The following is a 21334-nucleotide window of genomic DNA, read 5'->3' on the forward strand; positions in this document are numbered from 1 at the left end:
CTTCCTGGGGCCCCCGTGGAGGCCTCGTTGGGGAGCTCTTTGCCAGGAGCCCAGTTCCCAGCCCTGAGCAGGGAGACAGCAGGACCCTTGAGAGAGGGGCAGCCTGGCTCTGGGCCCTTGAGCAAGGGACCACACCTTCCTGAGCCTCAGTTTCCCCACCTGTCAAGTGGGAACAAAAGTAGCTCTTGAGATCACAGGAATGAATAGGTACAAAAATGGTCTGTAAACTGTAATGATGGAGAAGGTGTCTGTTCCGGGGGCAGGGCTGACCAGATGGCCCAGGTGGTCAGGCCTGAAGTCCCCCGCCCCCACCCCCCCCCCCATGGCGGCTCGGCCCACAGTGTCCTCAGGGCTTACCTCATTCTCTCCTCAGGGCCCCCGGGGCAGACGGGACCGCCAGGGCCTGCAGGTCCCCCAGGCTCCAAAGGTGACCGGGGCCAGGCAGGAGAGAAGGGCCCAGCAGGGCCTCCCGGTAAGAACACCCGCACCCCAGATCTGACTTTGTCTGCTGGACAGGGTCTGGGGTTTCTCCCCTATCTGAGCAGGTGAGACCTCCCACGACCCCCGATCTTGCTGGGGTTAATGAGTGCCGTCTTGGGGGGGCTCCAGGCTCACTTCCTCCCACCAGCACCCCCACTGCCACCCTATCCCAAAGACTTTAGGTTTGGTCTGACCCTGGGCTGCAGGAAGGACGGAAGGCTCTAGGCGCTGGGGGTGCAGGTGTGTGGGTGGGGCAGCTGGGGCCTGGGGACTGTGCTCAGTCATTTAAACAACACCTCCAGAGAGCCTCCCAGCTCCTCCTGGGTCCTGCAGGGAAGGCACAGGTCCTGTGCTAGCCCAGGCCGGCTGCCACCCTCAGTGCCCCGACCCCAGAGCTGAGGTCCCAGGAGGGGGCAACCCTGCCTCCCTCGCCTCCCTCCCTGCCCTGGTGTTCCCTGTGCACTAGGCCTGAAGGCAAAGCCGGTTCACTCACATCCCAGGACAGCCCTCCGGGGACGCTGGTCTGGAGGCCACCACCGGCCTGGGTCCCGTCTGCAGTGTCAGCTGCCAGGCCCAGCCCTCGCGTGACTCCTCTTCTCCCACTGCAGGCCTCTTGGGGCCGCCAGGACCCCGCGGGCTTCCTGGAGAGATGGGGCGCCCGGGCCCCCCTGGCCCCCCCGGCCCAGCAGGCAGCCCAGGCTTCCCTCCGAACGGCCCCCAGGGTGTCCTCTACTCCCTGCAGTCGCCGACAGACAAGGACGGTGAGTGCCACTGAGGGGCGGGCCCCGGGGACGCAGACCCTCAGTGAGCAGGGCCCCGGCTCTGGAGCCAGCCTCTGCCGGGTGGGGTAGAAGGGCCTCTGGGGGGGCCGATGCGGGTCCCCCAACCCAGCTCTTGGCCCCAGCCTGGCCTGTCCCTGCTCTGGTGCTCAGCTGCTGCCCCTGGGGTCCTGACGCCCCCCGAGTCTCTGTTGTCTGCCCTGGCCTCAGTTTCCCCATTTGGTGAGAGCAGCGCCCCCGAGGTCACCGCTGCTGCGTCTCCTGGAAAATCGTCTCACCGTATGCAGGCCATGTGACAAGTATTGGTTGAGCACCTACTATGTGTCCTGCACACTCACTGGGGATGCAGCAGTGAACAAAACAGTCTCCTGCCCCCGGGGGGCACAGTCTGCTGTTTCTGAACCCGGAAACCTCCGCCTACCTATGGGAAGGGTGGGGTCAGGGAGGCCCGGAGAGTGGGGTGAGGGCATCACAGGGATATCTTTCGGTTAAATGCCCTGGGAAACCTGGGGAGGGTTTTAAGAAGCTAGTGACAGTGTTAAGTGGCATCCTGGGCGCGATGGGGGATGGGGACCTCTTGTCTTGGTCAGAGAAACCCAAGCCCCCTCCGGCTGGTGCTCCTGTCCCCCCTCAGGCAGCGCAGCCCTTAACCTGAGCTTTATTATTATTTTTTTAGATTTTTTAAAATGTTTATTCATTTTCGGGGGGGGGGGAGAGAGAGAGAGAGAGAGAACGAGCGGTGAAAGGGGAGAGAGAGAGGGAGACAGAATCTGAAGCAGGCTCTCGGCTATGAGCTGTCAGCACAGAGTCTGATGTGGGGCTCGAACCTATGAACCGCGAGATCAAGACCTGAGCCGAAGTTGGACGCTTAACCGAATGAACCACCCAGGTGCCCCTAACCTGAGCGTTAAAACCTAGGCCTGAATCCCACTGTCCCCGTCGGAGCCTCACTTTCCCCACCCGTAGAGTAGGGGGTGGGTATTAGTCCCCGTTGGAGTTGCTCTGGTGGGAGGAAGCGACTCAGCCTTGCAGAATGGGGGTCCTGGGCTGCACTCAGTGGGTGCAGGGGCCCAGCCAGGCGAGAACAGAACCTTCTGGAGCAAGTGGGAACTCACTGAAGACTCAGGGAGGGGGCCGGTGCCACCCGTGCGGTGCTCTGGGGGGCTCAAGGCTCAGCGCCCACCCCTGAGCCACATGTAGCCATCCCAAGGCTCCCGCCTGCCCTGGTCTGGGCCAGACGCCTCGGGCACTGCCTTCCTGACACTTCCAGTGATCAGAGCCCTCCTCAGATGGGACCTTCTTTACCCGCGGCCCTGGGGCCTCTGAGTATGAATTTGGGGAAGACTGGGGAAGCCCCAGCGGGCCCCGCCCATCGCCTTGAACCAGTGGGAGGGTGGTCCAGGCTTCCGGGTGTGGAGGGAAGGGCAGAGGTGGGGCAGGGCAAAGGCACACGGGGCTTGACGTGTTTGTCAGAACTGGGCCGTGAACAGACCTCACTGCTGCCCCAGGCTGAGTGATGGGCCCTGTAGAGGCAGCCCAGGCTCTTGCAGCTCAGAAGGCTGAGCCCGGAGGGCTTCTTGGAGGAGGCCCCGCAGGAGTGAGCCAGTCAGGTGCATCAGAACGGGCCTGTGGAATGGAGTGGGGAGGAGAGGGCTGGCCTGGAGCCTGGGGAGGTGAGTAGGGCAGGGCCAGACTCTGAAGGGCCTGGAATGCTCGGGAAGGAGTTTGTGCATTATATGAAGCCCCCCAGGCTTTCCCTGCCCTTTGACCTGGCCTCCGTGGGAGTCCGAGCGTCCGCTCACCAGGGCTGCTGTGAGGCCCGGTGGGGTGAGGGCGCCTGTCCTCCTGGCCCCGGGGGAGCTCAGGCCCGGCACCCCAGCCCTGCCGGTCCTGCCCCACCGTGTCACGGGACCCTCTGCTCTGCCCACAGATGGACACTCACAGCTGGCCTCTGCTGCCGTGGACACCGTGCTGGCCGGCGTCCCAGGGCCCCGGGGCCCCCCTGGCCCTCCAGGTAAGTGCAGAGGGCAGCTGCACAGCCTGGCCGGGATTGCCCCCCGCCGCCCCTGCCTCTGGGCCTGGCCTGGGCCAGGGGCTCTCGTAGGGCCGGTCAGGGGCCCGTGGCCTTGGCAGGGTGCTGGGGATATGGGTGTGTCCACAACTCACCGTGTGGCCTGAGGTGAGTCCCCTTGCTCACCCCTTGGGGTGAGAACCCCAAATGTTTCTGCCAGGTGCCCACGTGAAGCAGCTCAGGGCTGCCCCCATGTGGGCCTGAGTGGTGGTTGCACCGGGGTTCATGGAGGCCCAGGCCCAGGGGGAGGCAGGGGGTGAGCTCAGGGGTGGTCCAGGAGCTGGCAGGGCAGGTGCCCGGAGAGGCAGGAAGCCCTGGGCCTGGTGGCAGAGACCAGGGGCCGGGGGGGAGTGGGGACAGCCCTGGGGCTCTAAGGGCTGGATCCTCTGCTTCCAGGGACCCTCACTGGTGGGGAGGGAAGGGGCGTGTGGGGCAGGGGCCAGCCCTGCTTGTCCAGCTGTGTGGGTGCCTCATTCCCCACCAGTCATTTACACTTTCATGTACTGACCGAGGACTCCCTGCGCGTGGCACAGACATGCGTATCGACCGTGGCCGTGGGTGGCGGCTGGTTCCCTTTCAGGGACTGGCCTGGAGGAGGGGTGGGCGTGGGTAGTGCCGGAAGGCTTCCTGGAGGAGGTGATGCTCATCCTGAGACAAGAGGAAAGAATTTGCCAGGCTGTGGAGGGGATGGAGAAGCTCCAGAAGGAAGGAACAGCATCTGCAAAGGCGCAGAAGCAGAGGAGCTTTTCAGGAGAGGATTTGGGCGGGAAGGGGGGAGGGGGCCGGGCTGAGGACCTCAGGAGCCCCGAGAGGGACCTACCTGGAAGTTGGCTCTGGGTGGCCACACGGAGAGTGGATGGTCAGGATGCTGTTGCAGTAACGCAGGCAAGAAGGATGGCCTCGGAGGGGTAGGGTCCGAGGCCCGGAGGAGGGGCAGACCTGGGAGACATTCGCCAGGAGACTGGCTGGCTGGGGAAGGGCCAGGGGGTGACCCGTGGATGAGGCCCCGAGGGAAGAGCCGGTTGCAACGTAGGGGCTGCAGGGAGAGGGCGGTGGAGGTGGGCTTTCCGCGCTAAGGGTGGGCAGGGGACTGGCCCCAGGTGACCGTGTGTGACTCTGCCCACAGGTCCTCCTGGGCCACACGGTCCCCCAGGACCGCCAGGTGTACCTGGATCCCAGGTAAGGACTTCCCTCATTTCTGGCAGGGGCCGGGGCAGGGTGGGGGGGTGCTCCCCAGGAAAGAGGAGCCAGGCCCCTCCGCAGCGGGGTCCAGGCAGGACCCAGGGGAAGGTGGGTGCGACCCTGGTCATCTCAGCCGCTGCTGTCCTTTGCTGTCTGCTCCCCCATGCCGGGGAGATGTTGGCGTCCTTCCCGTCTCTCTGACTGAGACCCAGAGAGACCAGGTGCCTCCTGAGGACATATGGGATCACAGAACGTCCACCCCAGCCTGTCGCCCTCCTCCCGGAGAGCCCCCTGTGTGTGAGAGGGCGCCCCGAAGCCTGGCGAGGTGGCCCCAAACCCCAGCTTGCTCCGCCTCTCCAGCTGTGTGACCTCGGGTGGAGAGGCGGCCTCTCTGAGCTCCGGCTGCCTTGGCTGCTAAGACAGGGGTACAGGGCTTCCCTTGTGGGTTGTTAGAGGGAGCAAGGAGAAACAGAATGCTGGGATGGGGTGTGTTTTGCGCCTCAGAGGCCCAGGGCCTGGGAAGAAATCACACCAGGGAGGGGCAGCCCGGAGGCAGAAAGGGGTGGAGCTTCCAGCGCCCCGCCCCTCTCCCTGCCCAGAGCCTGTCCAGACCTAGGGCCCTGCCGGCTCCGGCTCCAGGAGCTCAGGCTGTGCTTAGCAGGTGGCTGGAGGTGGCCCCTCTACTGCCAGGGGCAGGAGTCTGGGCCTTGGCCCTGTGAGTGCTGGGACCTTGGGAGTCCACCCCTTTAGATGCTAGAAGAACATTCCCGAAACACTCGGGGCGCCAGCCCCCCAAGCTGAGGATACAGCCGCTGAGGAGCCACAGGGCAGCCCCGTAGAGCTTACCATTCTAGATGTCAAAGAACCAGTGTCCCGTGACTGCTAATCTGCTCCCTGTTGTCCCCACTGTGTGTTTTTACACCTGGAGACACAGCATCGGGGAGGGGCAGGTGGGCACAATGTCTGCAGGGAGAGGGGGACAGGGGCACCCTCAGAGAGGAGGGGTGGGGGTGGGCCACAGAGCCCGACAGTGATGGAGGCAGGAGTGTGGTGAGGGACCGAGATGCCCAGGGAAGTGTGGGAGGCGGCAGGGGTAGAATTCTGTGCGGTCACACGCCTCCTGCTGCCCCAGCCTGCGGTGACAAGGGAAGTCAGGGGCCCCTTCCCAGCTACCTGTGCCACCTGCGTTCAGATTCGCCATCGTTCCGTCCCAGAGCGGGTGGAGAAGTGGAGGCTCAGAGAGGTTCAGCCGCTTGCCCAGAGTCACACAGCAGGGGAACGGCAGGGGTGGGGCCCCTCTCAGGCTTTCCCCGGCTGCCTCCAGCCCTCACCGAGAATGTGCTGGGTGCTTTGGGATAGCCTTAATCCTGCGAGGCGGTCTGTTTTCAGGGTCTTCAGGCCCTACGGTAGTACCACTTGGGGGACTGTGCAGACCTTGTCCTTGTGGGGACCCGGGCTCCCAAGATTCCAAGGAGATTTAGAGGGGCCTAGTCAAAGCTGTTCCTCCTACCGAACCCCCCCCCGCCCCACCCAAGAGGGTGTGTGACCTGGCATCGACGTGGAGGGTGCAGTGTCTTGACCCCCTCCCTCTTTGCTGTGGTCCTTCCGTAAGGCTGGGGGTCCCGTGGCCAGGACTGGGATGCCCAAGGGCACCAGGCAGTGCCCAGCCTGTCCCTGGTTCCCCAGGGGCCCATTGGACAGGCCCTGAAGAGCCCCTTCCATGACCTTCTGCCAGGGCCCACCCAGGCCCCCACACTGCAGGGGTGGAGCTAGGTTCCAAGGTTAGCCCAGATACGGACAGTGTCCGAATAACCACCAGCCCCCTCTGCTCACCATGGAAGGACCAGACAGGGTCTTCCCCGTGGACGGCGGGACCAGCCTGGTGACCCGGCCACTGTCTGTCTCCATCCCTTGCCAAAGAGTCGAGGCCTCTGAGACTGGGGTGAGGGGATGTCCCCTAGACATGGGTCAGAGAGGAGTGGGAAGGGACCACGGCAGAGGACGAGGTGGCCCCTACTTTTCTCCTCTGAGCAGGACAGAGAGACCTGGGTTTGAAGCCCTGCTCTCCCAGTTTCCAGCCGGGTGACCCTGAACAAGTCACTGGCCCCCACCTCCCCCACCCCGTGAAATGAGGAATCCCTCTTGGGTGGGCTCGTTGTGAGACAGAAAGGAGACAATGGAGGAAAAGCTCCAGGCTCTCAGGAGACCCTTAATAAATGTTCTTCGTTAACCAAATATCTCTTGGGGTCTCCGCTGCGTCAGATACTGTGCTGGGCACGAGAGCAGGGACATCGGGAGCCCTGCGGTAGCTGATGGTACAACAGGGGAGGCAGACAAGGACAAGTAAGGACATAAGTGTCAGGAAAGGAGGAAATGAGCCGATGTGACAGAGTGAAAGGGCCCAGGCAAGCGAGGCATGACAGACCTGCAGAGGTGACACTTCAGCTGAGACCTAAGGAACCAGAACTAGCAGCCGTACAAAGATGCCAAGAAAGGGCCCTCCAATTAGCCAGAAGAGCAAGTGCAAAGGCCCTGGGGCAGGGAAGAGCCCAGTGCTGACTGAGGAGAGTGAGGTGTGAGGTGAGGTGGGTCAGGGAGTGTGGGTTTGGGTCACAGGGGAAGGGGCTCTGAGTCTCAGGGAGGGAGAGCCTCCTCACACCTGCGACCTGATTCACACCTTTAAGAGGCCCCTGCAGCTGTGACTGTGGTGGGGGAATGGAGGACGGGGACACAGTGGAGCAGGGCGACCCGGGAGGAGACCCCGGAAGCCCTCGGGGGAGACGAGAAGGTGATGTGTGTTAAGTGGTGGCCCCTGAAGCAGCAAACGGAATGGACGTGTTCAGAAAGTGATGTGACAGGTCTGGCTGGTGGAACAGATTTGGCAGGAGAGGGGAAGGAAGGTTACCTCCCAGGCGTGTCGGGGAGCAGCTGGGAGGACCGGGGAGCCACCTTCCAAGGAGGTGTCCGCAGGGCGGGGTGGGTTTGGGGGGAGCCAGGGTTCTGCCTGGGGGAGGTGGATGGGTACCCCGTGGGTCTGGGCTCCGGGGAGCCTTCGGGCCGGACATCGGCACGGACGGGAGTCCCCCGGCAGGACCCTCGTGATTGGTGTTGCTGGCACTCACCTCTGGGGACCCCTCTCTCTGCATGCGGGGGACTGGGGCTTGGCCATCCGAGCCAAGGGGCTTGGCTCCGTGTGGATAACCGCACACGCATGGCCCACTTTTCAGCAGAGAAGACCAAGCCTCATGGAGGAACCCGGGGAGGGTGGCCCAGGTGGGGCCTTCCTGTCCCCTCCGTGCCATCCTCCTTCCGTCCTTCCAGACCCTGAGCCTGGTGCAGGGAGGATAAGGAGAGGACAGAGGTGTTGGGGCGGGGGGGGCAGGCAAGGCCTAATCTGCTTTGTCTGACTTTCTGCAGGGCCTGGCCGGAGAGCGGGGCATGATGGGACCGGCTGTAAGTGAGGGGCTGAGCCGATGGGTCGTGCCCAGGGCGGTGGGCCCCAGGGTGGCCCCCGGGGTGCCGGGTGGGCAGAGGTCTGTCCCAGGAGCCTCGCCTGAGCTCAGCCCCGCAGCGACCCCAGACATGGCCCGATCGTACCCCGCCCAGAGAAGGGGCAGCCTACGTGTGGTCCCCACTGCCCGAGTTGGGAAGGGGTGTCCTTAGGAGGTGGGGAGCCCCTCACTGGGATGAGGGTCCTCAGATCTCTCCCGAGGCTCCCAGACCCCTGAGTTGACAATGCTGTGTGACCTGCAGAGTCCCCTCCCTCCTCTGAACCTGCCAAGAGTAGAGGCTCAGACAGCTGGCCTCTAATTTTCCTCCTTGGAAACAAGAATTTCTGAGTCTCAACTCCTGCCTGCAGGGCCAAGGAGGCGGGTACCTCCTTTGCCCCCAAATCTAAAGTTAGGGGTGTGCGGCCAGGGAGGAGGGACGGATCTGTGCTGAGCACCTACGATGTGCTGGCCGCAGGGGAGGCGCTGTTCAGAAATAGTGAGTTTAAGCTGCATTGCAGCCCAGCGAGGCGGGACTTTATTTGCCCCATTTTTGAGAACTGGCTGCTAAGACTCAGAGAGGTTAAGTAATTTGCCCAAAGTCACACAGCGAGGCAATGATGGAGCCAAGACTGAAACCCAGGAGCGTTAGCCTCGAAGCCATGCCTCCTCCTGGCTTCTGTCTGGTAGACGCTGCTGAGCCCCGTCACGGGGCTTCTGGTGCCAGGCGCCAGTCAGAGCTCATTACCGCTATTGGTTTATTGAATCCTCCAAATATTCCTGGGAGGTAGGCAGTATTATTACCCCATTTCAGAGATGAGAATGCTGAGGCACAGAGAAGCAAAGTAGCGTGCTCCAGGTCACGTAGGATACCACGTGGGTGTTCATGTGCGGCCGGTGTCACTGGCCTGGATTCAGAGGCGGAAGCAGAGAGAGGCGGGGACTCGATCCCCGGAAGAGCTGAGAGGTGGGCTCATGGGGTTTCAGACCTGGCACCTCGGTGGCCCAGAAGCACAGTGAAGCCGCTAAAACCAAGCTGTGCCGGGTTGTGCAGAGACGCGTGGGGCCTCGGCGCTCCCGCTCTGCCCCCCCCCCCCCCCCCCCCCCCCCCCCCGGGCAGGAGTTCCCATGGGCGAGGCCGTCAGGCTCCGCCCCGGCACCCTGTCCTCAGGCTCTGCCACTGACTCCCTGCGGTCTGCCCAAGAAGCCGGGGAGGGGAGGGAGGCGCCCCGGTGCCCCTCACCGGCTTTGGACAACTTGACTTTCTCCTAGGGCGAGCCCGGCGGGAAGGGACAAGAAGAGGAGAAGGCGGCTGCAGAGGTAACAGTCCTGTCGGCCGCGTTCCCCGCCTGCCCCCTCGGCTGTGTCGCAGCGGGACGGCCGGTGCCCAGCAGATCTCCACTGACACCCGTGAGCCCACAGGGTGCTGGGCCACGGGGTGAACGGGGTCCCGGCCCCGTGGAGGAGACAGATGAGGGAAGTGATGATTGCAGCATAGTGTGCCGATTCTACAGTGGGGGTCGCATGGATGGGGTGACTGGCCCGCAGCCGGAGGATGGGGGGGCCCTGGAGAAGAGAGCCCCCCGTTAAAGGAGGCTGCAGGCTGTGGAGTCCCTGTCCGGGGACGGAAGTCTCCACATACCACGCCTGGTGCACAGAGGTGCCCACAGGGTCACGGCGCTGGGGGACTGAGGATGGCACCGGGCAGGGCCCAGGGTGAGATGGTGGGAGGGGACAGAGATGGAGCCCGGGCACGGCCGGGGGGACCCACTACCTTCTGGGAGCAGGAGGGGTGCCGGAGACCGGCGTGACGGATAAAGGGGGTGAGGGCAGTGGGGCCAGCAGGGGAGACCTCGCACGGGGAGAGTCCAAACGCCCCGCGAGTGTCAGAGCTCAGCAGGGAGGTGGGGGGAGGCTGGGGACCTTTGGGAGGCCCTTGCAGGACTGGAGAAGTGGGTAGAGGCTGCAGGCAGAGCAGCTGCGGAGGGTACAGGAGGCGGCGGGAGGAAGAGGTGGGCACCAAGGCACGGGCACCAATTCACGGGTCACTTGTGTGGGGGACGGAGACGATACTTAGGCCTCCACTCCTTTGCATTTCATAGGCCTGCATCCCGTGGCCCAGGGACACGGGGCTTAGCAGGAGCCCTGGACCCTCTGCTCCTCCCCGGGGGGCCCCGGTCCCAGACACTGCCCACTCTGTGGCTTCCCCTGGCCTTTGGTCCCCTGGAGGGAAGGCCTCTCTCCTGTAGGATACTTTTTGGTCCCTTTTGTTTTGTTCTAAGCGAGGCTGCTGTGAATGTCGTGACAGCTGTCACGTTAGGCCACCAAAAGGCACCCGTTCTGGGGGCCGACTTCAGGGCGGGGCCCGACCTCCTCACCATCACTTTCCGTTTCAAAGCGGCTTTGACACCTGTCTTCTCCATAAATCAGTTCATTCGCGCGTCTCGGCGCACAAGGCCCTCTGCCCACGTGTAGGCCGGGCCTCACGCACTCCTGCCAACGCTCCAGAAGCCTTCGCCTTTTCTTGCCGGGGGGGGGGTCACCCCTGGAGAGCTCTCGGGTGGACGGTGCCAGCAAGGGGACCGGCAAAACACCCCCACCTGTGCTGGGTGCTCTGTCCCCGGCAGGGTATTTTCTGGGAGGAAGGGCACGCCGGGGAAGCGGCCGGGCGGCCACGGGAGCCGGAAGAACCGAGGCTCGAGGGGCCAGGTCCGGCGTTAAGCCCCAGGCTGTGTGGCCACAGGACGCCTGTTACTCTCTTTGTGCCTCGGATTCCTTGTCCGCAAAACATCCACCCTGTGATGGCTGTCAAGGAGGCGGGAGCAGGGAGGACGGGGAGGACATGTACGCGGAAGCCGCGTGGCCCCGGCTGCGTCCCTGTGGCCAGCCCTGACCCCGTGCTTCCTCCCCGCCAGAGTGAGGGGGTGCAGCAGCTGCGGGAGGCCCTGAAGATCCTGGCAGAGAGGGTCCTCATCCTGGAGCACATGATCGGGATCCACGGTGAGTTGTGACCAGGGCCTGGGGCCGGCCGGCCCCACAGCTGGCCCCAGAGTTGGGAGTCCCCTCCGCTCCCGCCTCCCCGCTGCCTGCCGCCCTTGTGGCAGCTGCGACCGTCTCTGGTCTCCGATGACACCTCCGCCTGGCTGCCAGATGGTCTTCCCCCAACCCCAGTCAGACCCTGCGCCTCCCCTTGCTCAAGGACCCTCCGTGGCTCCCTGTGGCCCATGATCGGTGTCCAGGCACGTCAAGCCCAAGCCCCTCCCCAGCATGGCCTGGTGCCCAGTGGCACGGAACCACCACCTAGTCGTCCCCAGAACCCCCGCCCCCAACCTCTGTTTTTGCTCAGGCCGGTCCCTCTGCCGGCTGACTGCCAGCTCCCATGGGGGACCTGCTCCAGGGTCCCTTCCTCTGTGAAGGCACCCTCCTCTTGCCTCACGGTGCTCCATAGGGCCTGCTGCTCCCTCACGGCGTGGGGTTTCCACGTCTCTGCCTGGCACGCTGGGAGGCCCTTGCGACAGAAGGGTGGTGACAGGGAGGGGCCTGGAGCCCAGCCCTGCTCAGCACTTGTTACCGAGTGAGCGGGCGACTGAATGGGGAGGGGGGCGCACGTGAGGGGACACCCTGCTGCTGCTGCGTTGCCCTATCCTCGCCGGGCACGTGGCTTCCCTGGTGCCAGCAGCAAAGTGCGTTCAAGTGCTCCCAAGACCCTGTGTGAGCCCGTGCACCTGCCGTCCTTCCAGATCCCCTGGCCTCCCCCGAGGGGGGCTCCGGCCAAGATGCCGCCCTGAGAGCCAGCCTCAAGATGAAGCGTGGGGGCTCCCCGCCCGCCGACGGTCCCCTCGCCGCCCTGCTCGGCCCTGACCCTGGGCAGAGGAGCGCTGGCCAGGCCAGCGGCGGGAAGTAAGAGGCCAGCTCTCCAGGACAAGCCCCGCCGGAGACCCAGCTCCGAGCCCTGCGTGGCCACCGGCTTCTGAAGACACCACGTGGTGGGACTGGGCTCCAGGCACCGAGGATCCTGAGGGACGCTGGCTCCCGGGGCCTGGGGGCCTTGGGGACAGATGGCAACTGCAGAGGCAGGGTCCAGGGGGCCCCGGCACCCTTGGCGGGGCCCTTTCCTGGTCCCTGCCCTCCCCCGCCCTCACTTTCTGCAGGAGACGGGCTCTGGGTGGGCTGGGCGGGGCACGAGAATAATCATAATACTCATCATTCACTGAGTCTGGGCCTGTCCGAGGGGCTTTCCCTACATTGTCTCATTTAACCCTTAGGAGGCAGGCTTGCTACCCCACTTTCCACGGGAGGACGGAGGCTCGGCCAGTGTAAATAATGTGCCAAGGCCACGGGACCAGGGACAGCCGGGGCAGGATTTGAACCCAGGCCTCTCGGTTCCTTAACTCGGGACCCCGCCAGCTTCCTGTCTTCACAGAGAAACTCAGGGCAGGCGTGGGGCTGTGGGGAGGCTGGCCCGGCCCGCAGGGAAGGAAGGCAGGGTCCCGGGCCTCCTTCCTCAGCCTCCCCGTCCCTGGGCTTGGGGTCTGCTCCAGGGTCTGGCGGCGGCTGCTCTCAGAGGCCAGGGAGACCCTGAATAAGCCCGTGACGCTCACACGGACTTGGGGACAGTGAGAGAGGGGCACTGGGGGTGCAGGGGCCTTCAAACCAAACTGGCAGTCGCCCACCGCTGCCTCCCAGTCTCTCTGAGCCCACCCAGTCCAGCCCAGCAGGCCCTCCTGCCCCCGAGCCGAGAGGAGACAGTATTTCCCGGGAACGTGCACCTGAGGAGGCCGTCACTTGCAGCCCTGCCCTCTCTGGGAACCTGTAGGGTTGGCCATTTCCAGATCGCACAGCAAGTCTAACGACCCTTTGACAATCTAGAGGAAGGACAGCTGAGTCCCAGGCCTCATCAGGAGAGACACTGCCCGCTGAGGGCTGTGGGCCCGGGGAAGGGGCCTCAGTAGGTGGCCGGGGCCCGGGACCCCAGAGCAGCTCAGACTGCAGCCCTTAAGGCCTCTCGGGCCCTGGGTCCCCTGTGACCTGGACCAGCCCTGCTTCTCCTCTCTTGCCGGGCCGAGACCCAAAGATCGTGGTGCCACCCCAGGGCCTGTGTCCCCTCAGGGCAGGAGCCATCTGTCCCCAGCGTCCTTGGTGCTCCCGGGAGGTTGTGGCCTGGTCCCACAGGCCCCGGTAACCTCTTCTTGCCCTCAAGGTCCCGATGGCCCCTTGTGAGGCAGAACTGGCCTGGGGGCCCAGGTGTGGCAGTCAGAGGCAGCGGGCAGTCTGGAACGCTGTGACAATAAAGGTGCTCTACCCACTGGGGGTCTGGTGTCCTGTGGTGGCAGCTGGGCGAGGCCTGGTGAGCCGGGCCACGGTGGCGCAGGCCGTCCCCGGAAGATGCGTATGTCGTGACCCTGTGGCTGGATGTGGGGACAGGCGACTCCTGGCCCGTGCCACACACGCGCGGCTGTGGGGCCGCAGCAACACAGCGGGGGGTCTTCGGGGGCCAACGGGAGGGGGCTACACAGGAAAGGGACCCGGCAGGCAGGCGCACGGCACCCGCAGAGGCCGGGAGGGGCGAAGGAGGGCGGCTCGTCGCTGACTGCTTGTGCACCCACATCTTGTGCACAGAGCATATGCGCGGGTGCAGGAAGCCTGGCTGGGCAGAGGCGTGAGCGCTTCCCCTGCAGGGCTGAGCCCCTTTTCTTCCTCCAGGCCACCCTCCCAGGTCACTGAAGCCCCCCACCTTGCCCTGAGCAACCCCTTTTGCTGGGTGAAGCCTCATCTGGGGACCAGTGCGCCCCCTGGGGTGACCACGGGACTGAATGCCATCTACCCCCTGGTGAGACAGACCAGAGGGCAGCTCCCTCTCCCAGACCAGGGGTGGAGACGGGGCTCGGAGGGAGACTATCCACTTGGCCCAGGACACCAACATGTGCGGCCCCACGGCCCTCAGCTCAGGGTCTCTGTGGGCCTCTCCCTCTGAGTGTCTCAAGGACAGACCACTTCCCCGCTGACCCCGGCATTCTTAGACCAGGGGGCTGCCCCATTTGAGGGTGTGGACTGAGCACGGGCCTGCAGGGTGGATCTCCACACGTGCACAGGTGGAGGTTCAGAGGGCTGGGGACTGGATCTCCCCGGGCCCTCACGTTCTAGTCAGAGCCCCGAGTGGCCTTCCCTTCCCAGTCTTTGTAAAGGAGGAGACTTAACATATAAGTTTTAAATAATTAGATTCATGGGATGCCTCCATGGGTACCTTGGCCCTGGGTGGTGCAACTGTCTGGGGCAGGCCTTGGGGGGACTAGCAGAGTCTGGAGTGAGCCCCCAACATAGAGCAAGTTTGGAGGCATGGTACTTCCAGGCCGCAGGGAGTGGAGGGGAGTGTGGGAGGGAACAAGCTTCCGGTGGGGGGTCCCCACCAGCAGGGTGGACAGGCCAAGGCTGTGTGTCAGACGGGGCGAAGGCGGCGAGTGCGGACCCCAGAGGAGGTCCCAGTCCCCGAGGGCCAGGGCTGTGAGACAGGGTCTCCCCGGCGAGGTGCTCACGAGCTGGTCCTTCGTAAGGATGCGGCCAGGCACCGCGCTTAACATGTGGCTTATATCCCCTCCCTGCGCTTCGCGGCCGCCTTCCCTGCTTTGTGGAGGGTCCGTGCAGCCCCAGAGAAGTCGAGTGGCTCGCCCAAGGTCACACAGCCAGCTGGTGGTGAGGCTGGGTTTCCACACAGATCTGAGACTCGGGGAAGCCGTGCTCTTGGCCGCTGTGGTTCTGGAAGGAAGAGCCAAGGGCACGAGAACCAGGAGACTGTCAGGTGCGAGCAAAGGCTGACGAGCGGCACGGATTCGGTGGCGGACAGAAGGAATGCCCACAGCGGACTGGCGCGGCTGCAAGGTGCCAGATCTTGGAGAACGTCGAATGTTCGAGGGGTAGGAAGCTGACCCGCGGCGGGGACTGGCTGCCACGGCGGGTTCTCACGGTCAGTCTGGCCTCTTCCCTCCATCTGGCCCGTAGAATCGTCTTCCTGAAAGGCAAGTCCGCCTGCGCTGCCCCCCGTGAATCTGCAGGGGCTGCCCCGTTCCTGGCCCTGAGCCGGGGCTCTGCAGCCTGGCCCCGTCCTTGGTGACCCGTCCTCGGTGTCCCGTCCTCCTGGCTGTGGGCTTCCCCAGGAACTAGCGTCTCTCGTTGGCCTGTGGGTGCTGGCTCCCCAGCCACAGGGGAGAGCAGGCGGAGGGGGTGTGGTCTGGTACTTACAGCCCCGGGGGAGCGCAGTTCTCTGGGCTTTGGGCAAAACCTTCAGACGCATCACCTCCTCTGACTCCTGCAGCCTCTCTGGTCCTTGCTTCTGTCTCACGTCCTAAGTGTCTCTGTGCTCACGGAGGGAAACTCAAACCTGCGTGACAGGTTAAGGGGTCCCAGTGGTGACTCAGAATGGCAAAGCCAGCCACCCAGAGCCATTACTGGGCCTCCAGGACCCATGACGGCCCCTCTCCGTCCCCGCCGTCCCCAGCCCCTGGGGGAGGAGCTCATGAGCCCAGTGCAGGAGGGGAGCGAGGGGAGGAAGCTCCCACCCCTGCGCCTGCCTGCATGGGCCACCCGAGGAGTCGATCAGGGAGAATTTGCACAGCCCCCCTCCCCCTCATCTCAGTCCTACCCCCGGGGGCTCCCAAATACTGCTCGGCTCTCGACCGTGCACACACACTTCTCTCCTGTGCCCCACGGTCTAGATCCTGTGCCCCACCTTTCTGCTCAAACAGGTTCCAGCCCCTGCTTTGTGAGCGTATGTATGAGTGTGTGCACGTACTCAGTATACAGGTGCATGTGGGGAAACCCAGGGTACGGGAACACCTTAGTAACACTTCCCTTCTCTGCCAGGCCCCCTCCCCTCGGGTCCTGAGCAGCCCTAGTCCCAGGGCCCTGGCCTGTGACTGCCCTGTCTGGCTCGTGGGACCCTCTCCTCCTCACGTGTCCGCCCAGCTGAGTGGGAGCAAGGCACTGAAAGAGTGTAGACGGAGGCAGAACCCTGACTCGGGCCTCCCCTCTCGGGGCGGGGGTGGCTCCTGAGCAAGACAGGTGTAGGGCCCACAGCCAAGGACCCTGGCTTGCTCCACCCAAGTTGGCCACCGGCCAGAGCGGAGATTGAAGGTCAGAGGCTACCCAAGGGCCCCAGCACGGCGGCCACTGTGTGGAGGGGACTCAGGCTGGGCTGATCCGCCAGACCTGCTGTTAAACACGCCAGGACCGCCCCACTTGCCCCCCACCGTCCCGGCCCCTCGCAGAGACCTCCCGGAGTCCAGAACCCAGTCCCAGTACCAAGAACGGGATCTGCCCGACGGGTGCCCGTGCTATGCGGTTGTAAAGTACTTGTAATGTCGCTCTTGCCCCAAGGAATAGAGGTTGATGGCACAGCGGGGGGCGAGGGGGTGCGCTCTGCCTCTGACACGTGAGGGTCTTGGGCAGGAGTTCGCAGCTGATCTGCCGCTGCCGCTGCCGCTGCCGTAGGAGAGGGGAGCTCCCGCTGGAGGGCCCAGATGGCCTTGGTCGAAAATCAGAGGGGCGCCTGGGTGGCTCGGTCGGTCGAGGATCTGACTTCAGCTCAGGTCGTGATCTCACAGTTCGTGAGTTCGAGCCCCACGCTGGGCTCGCTGCTGTCAGCACCGAGCCCACTTTGGAGCCTCTGTCCCTCTCTCTCTGACCCTCCTCTGCTTGCACTCTCTCAAAAATAAATAAACATTTAAAAAAAAAAAACCTCAGAAGCGGGTCGTCCAGGCTGGGGTTCCTTCTGGGGCATTCCAATAGGACCCCACATTTCCTGCCCTACCCCCTGGGGTGATCCCTCTAGAGAACACAGTACAACCTGTTTCCTGGGACCAGGGGGGAATCAGAGTGTGGCTGGAAGTTAATCAGACACTCATTTGACCCCCTGGGGCTTTGCGGCCCTGAGTACACACGTTGTTAATCAGACACTTGACCCCCACGCTCAGGGACCATGTCTGAGCGTCTCCCTTCCCAGAATGTACTGCCCTCACTGCTCTGTCTGCACCGTTAGGCTCTGATCTTTTTTTTATTTGATTAAAAAACACTTTTTTTTAATGTTTATTCATTTTTGAGAGACAGAGACAGAGCACGAGTCGGGGAGGGGAAGAGAGAGAGGGAGACACAGAATCCGAACGGGCTCCAGGCTCTGAGAGCTGCCAGCACAGAGCCCGATGTGGGGCTCGAACTCACGAATCGTGAGATCATGGCCTGAGCCGAAGTCAGACGCTCAACCGACTGAGCCACCCGAGCACCCCAGGCTCTAATTTTCTTGCAGGCAGGGTCACATCTATGTCCCCAGCACCCCGCACTGATCACCGCAGTGAGTCACAGGACATTCCCAAGAGGAGAATGACTCCTTCCCAGAACCTAGGAGGCAGTGACCGAGGTCGTGAGCAGGGGTCAGGTGGGCATCCCAGATGGGCTTAGGTCAGAACAGAAGTCCCCTCCCACCCAATTCTCCCACACCTGCAATCCCAACCACCCCTGAGGTTTCTGGAACACCTCTCTTCCAGACCTGTTTTATGGACGATAAAAAAAAAAAAAAAATTCACGAGATTTTCAATTACTTGAATTCCAGGGAGATTTATTTCCAATGTTATTAATAAATTCTAATGTCACCTATAACTTTCAATTGCCAGTTAATTAACTTGCAATTGGTGCATTGTAAAAGGCAAATTAAATACTTTTCCAGGCGGGGGCTGCTAAATCTAATGAGCTGGTATGCCCCGGAGGAGACAGCCGGGCTCCTGTGTCCCAGTGAGGAGGCAGCTCCCTCCTGTTGATGGGTGTGTAGAACGGGTGGGTGACACTGAGGCCTCAGTGTCCTCATCTGTGAAACAGGATCCCAGAACCTGCCTCCAGAACCCTCATGGTATCTGGGGTTGAAGCTGTTTTATATTCATAGATAAATGCAATGAAGGGGTCCCAAGCGGTAAGTGGGGTCAAGAGTCCTTGCTCTGACACTGTGGGCTGGGTCGCCGGACAGGCTCCTGAGGCTGCCGTAACAAATTGCCAGAAACGTCTTTCTCGCAGTTCTGGAGGCTCGAGTCCAAAGTCAAGGTGATGGTGGGGCTGTGCTCCCTCGGCAGGCTCTGAGGGAAAAATCCCTTCCCTTTTCCAGAGGGCGTCCCTCTGGCTTGTGGCTGCCCCCGTCTTCACCTGGCTTCCCCCGCTATGTCTGTCTTGTCCTCTGTGTCTCTTACAAGGACTTGTCATTGTCTTTCGGGCCCATCTGGGGAGTCCAGGAATCTCTTCATCTCGACGTCCTTAACTTAATCATATCCTCAAAGACCTTTATTTCAAAATAACTTTGTATCCAGGGATTACGTCTGGGACATAGAGGTGGGAGGCCATCACTCAGCCTACGACCGTGACCTTGGGCAAGTCACTTCAACCTCTCGGATATTCCATCTTCCACCACATGGGACACAGGGCTGAACTGGTGAGAGAAGGTGCCTGCCGTGTGTCAGGCACTGCCCCAGCCGTCACATGTACTGACCCCTGCCAACCTGATAAAACAGGTGCTTTATCACCTTAATTTTGCCGGTGAGCAAACTCAGGCCGGAGGTCAAGTGACTTGCCCAACGGTGCCCAGGTAGTAAGTGGTGGGGCCAGGATTTGAACCCAGGCCGTCTGACCTTGAAGCCTACCCTCCCTTTCTTGGAATTGAGCTTTATTATTATTATTATTATCGAACCATAATTCACATAGCGTTCAACTCACCCATTGCAAATGTATAACTCAGTGGTTTTGGGTATATTCAGAGTTGTGCAATCAATTTTAAGACCTTTTCACCACTTCCAAAAGAAACCCTATGCCCTGGACTAACACCCCAATCACCCCATTTCCCCCCACCCCTTGGCCACCACTAACCTACTATCTGTCTATGATTTTGCCTATTGGACATTTCACATACTGGAATCATCCACTACGTGACCTCCTGCGTCTGGCTCCTTTGAACCTAATTTCAAGGTTCGCCCGTGTTACTTCGTGTATCGTTGCTTCATTTTTCTTTATGGCTGAACAGGAGCCTACACTCTTTTAACCACTATGATGACCTGGCAGCTGGGAAAACCTTTCTGTGGGGTTGGCACATTCCGGAAGGCTCCACCAAACCCTGAGGCTTGATCTTCGAGGATTCTGTGGGAGGTGGGGGACAGAGCCTCTCCCCCTCTCCCCACAGTGCCGTCCCCTCTCTTCACGAGATTCCTGACACAGCAAGACCCCAGTGACACCAGGCAGGAGCTGGCTTGGCTGCACCTCCAAGATTTCTCCATCCGAGGGGTCAGCTGCAGCCCATCCATTACACCTGCATTTACTAACTTGTGATTGTGAACATTGCCGGTCTCTGCCGGGGCCTGGCCCCTCGTGGGGTGCTGGGAATGCAGCAGCCCCTAGTCTGGGTGTGGACAGCCCATCTTGACCCGCCCCTGGGGGATAGACTTGGCTTCCTCAAGGGCCAGGTAACCAGGAAAAGCCCTGGGTCGTTGCCCCCCCCCCCCCGACTGGTCAGCAGCAGCTCTGGGTGAGTATGGAGGACGCCCCCAAGCCTGCCCCATCCTGCCCTCCCAGGCTCAGGCCCAGGCCACAGGATGGGGTAGGCCAGTCCTTGCCTCTCAGAGAGTGGAAAGCAAGGACAGTGGTGAGGGCAGCAAGGGACCCTAGGGAGGAGCACCCAGCCCACCCGGAGGGAGGAGCATCCTCTCAACGAGGGACATAGCTGAGGCACCTGAAAGATTGGGTAAGAGTTAACCAGGTGGAGGAGGGGGTGGGGCAAGCCCAGCAGGTGCAAAGGCCCATCAGTGGGAGAAGGAGAAAGGAAGTGTTAGAAGCACAGGGAAGTTTCCGGAAAGGGGCTGGGGGCAGATGGGGGAGGAGAGAGGGACAAGGTCAGATTAGGAAAGGTGAAGATTGGTTCTGGATGGCAGTGGCGGCCACGGAAGCTTCTAGCAGGGGAGAGACACAGCTGGACACTTGTATGGAAGGAGCCCTGCAACCAGAGGGTGTGAGGCCTGAATGGTGGCAGCGGGGAGGAGGGGACGGTTGTGAGGAGTCGGGGGATGGGTGGGCAGAGCTGGCTCTTCACTGGTCAACCCCACCCCCCCGCCCCCCCAGCCTGCTCTGTCTCTGGTTGAGGCGGGCCAGGAGGACAAGCAGGAAAGACACCTGTACCGGGGCTCTCGCAGACCTCGTACCTGGGTCATCGGGGAGAAGGAGGGGGTGGTGGGTGCTTAAGGCTGGAGACCCAGGGCCAGCAGACGGGCCGAGTAGGGGGCCGGGGTGCGTCGTGCTGACCGGAACACAGGCGGCTCTGTAAGCAACAGAAACCCAGCCCAAGTGCCTCAATATGAGGGGCTGATTGCAAGGCTGCAGGGATCTCAGGGGACACGAAGCACGGGGGCCAGGGTCGGGGCAGGCACCGGGGAGCCTATCGGATCTGAGCTGGGATCTCCGGCAGGAAGAGGTTGCTGACTCCCACGCTCTGTCGTGTGCCCGGCTCTCCTCTCCCTGAGACCCCTTGTTCTGTCCATGCTCGTGACTTCCGCGTCTTCCTACCGTAGCCTGCCATGGCGACTTGTCTCCCCGTGCACCTGGTGGCTTTGCAGTCATCCAGCGCTCAAGGGGTGGTTGTCAGGCCCCTCTTTTGCCCCTCCCCCCCCCCCCCAGTGCACAGGCTCCCGGGGGCCTCCCCAAAGATAGGACTCCTCCTCCTTCTTGACAAAGGAGCCCAAGCTGTGGTCTCATTCCCCCAGGCGGGACACGGATGTCTGATAAAGAAGGACCCTGGGGACCTAAAGCTGGAAGCCCCACAGAGCACGGAGTCAGTGGAAGAAACTCCCGCTCTGCCAACGGTATGGCCCCTGCTTTGTGTTGCACTAGAGCCGCGTTCTCGAACAGGACCATCCCATCCCCACCCTCCAGCTATTCGAGGACCTTGATGATGTCCCTCCAGGCTCTCAGGGCATAACGGGACCAAATCACTGTCCACTTTCTCACCTCGCTGCCTATCTCCTCCTATGCCACAACCATCCTGGCAGGCCCAGCTCTTAACAGATGGGGCACGGAGGGCCTTGGCCTTAGTTTTCCTTCTATACGGGCGTTCATAAAGGGAGAGTTTTTTGAAAGAGTCAAAACCAAAAGGTGCATCTTAATTAGGGAAGACGTGCAGGGAGGCCAGACTGAGCCCTGCTGGGCACCAGCCCTCCACTTTGTGAGAACAAATGCTTTTAACGCAGCCCCGTTGCCATGGTGATCACCGCATCTCAGCTTACTGAGGTGGCATTGCAAATCTGTGGGGAAAGAACAGATTATTC

The 21334-nt window shown here is 62.3% G+C and overlaps 1 protein-coding gene across 3 annotated transcripts in view; it reads left to right on the plus strand.

Moving 5' to 3' along the window:
* COL26A1 (collagen type XXVI alpha 1 chain) overlaps positions 1–13310 on the plus strand; it is a 169591-nt gene extending 156281 nt beyond the window's left edge. For all 3 annotated transcript variants that reach the window (XM_011290370.4, XM_011290368.4, XM_011290369.4), the window contains exons 6-13: positions 374–472; positions 1089–1241; positions 3190–3273; positions 4457–4509; positions 7930–7965; positions 9273–9320; positions 10916–11000; positions 11741–13310. In XM_011290370.4, coding sequence (XP_011288672.1) covers positions 374–472; positions 1089–1241; positions 3190–3273; positions 4457–4509; positions 7930–7965; positions 9273–9320; positions 10916–11000; positions 11741–11904 — 722 coding nt within the window. In that variant the 3' untranslated portion in view covers positions 11905–13310. The remainder of the gene's footprint in view (positions 1–373; positions 473–1088; positions 1242–3189; positions 3274–4456; positions 4510–7929; positions 7966–9272; positions 9321–10915; positions 11001–11740) is intronic.
* Positions 13311–21334: the final 8024 nt, after the last annotated feature.

The sequence above is a fragment of the Felis catus genome, chromosome E3, assembly GCF_018350175.1.
Source record: "Felis catus isolate Fca126 chromosome E3, F.catus_Fca126_mat1.0, whole genome shotgun sequence".
Classification (NCBI taxonomy): Eukaryota; Metazoa; Chordata; class Mammalia; order Carnivora; family Felidae; genus Felis; species Felis catus.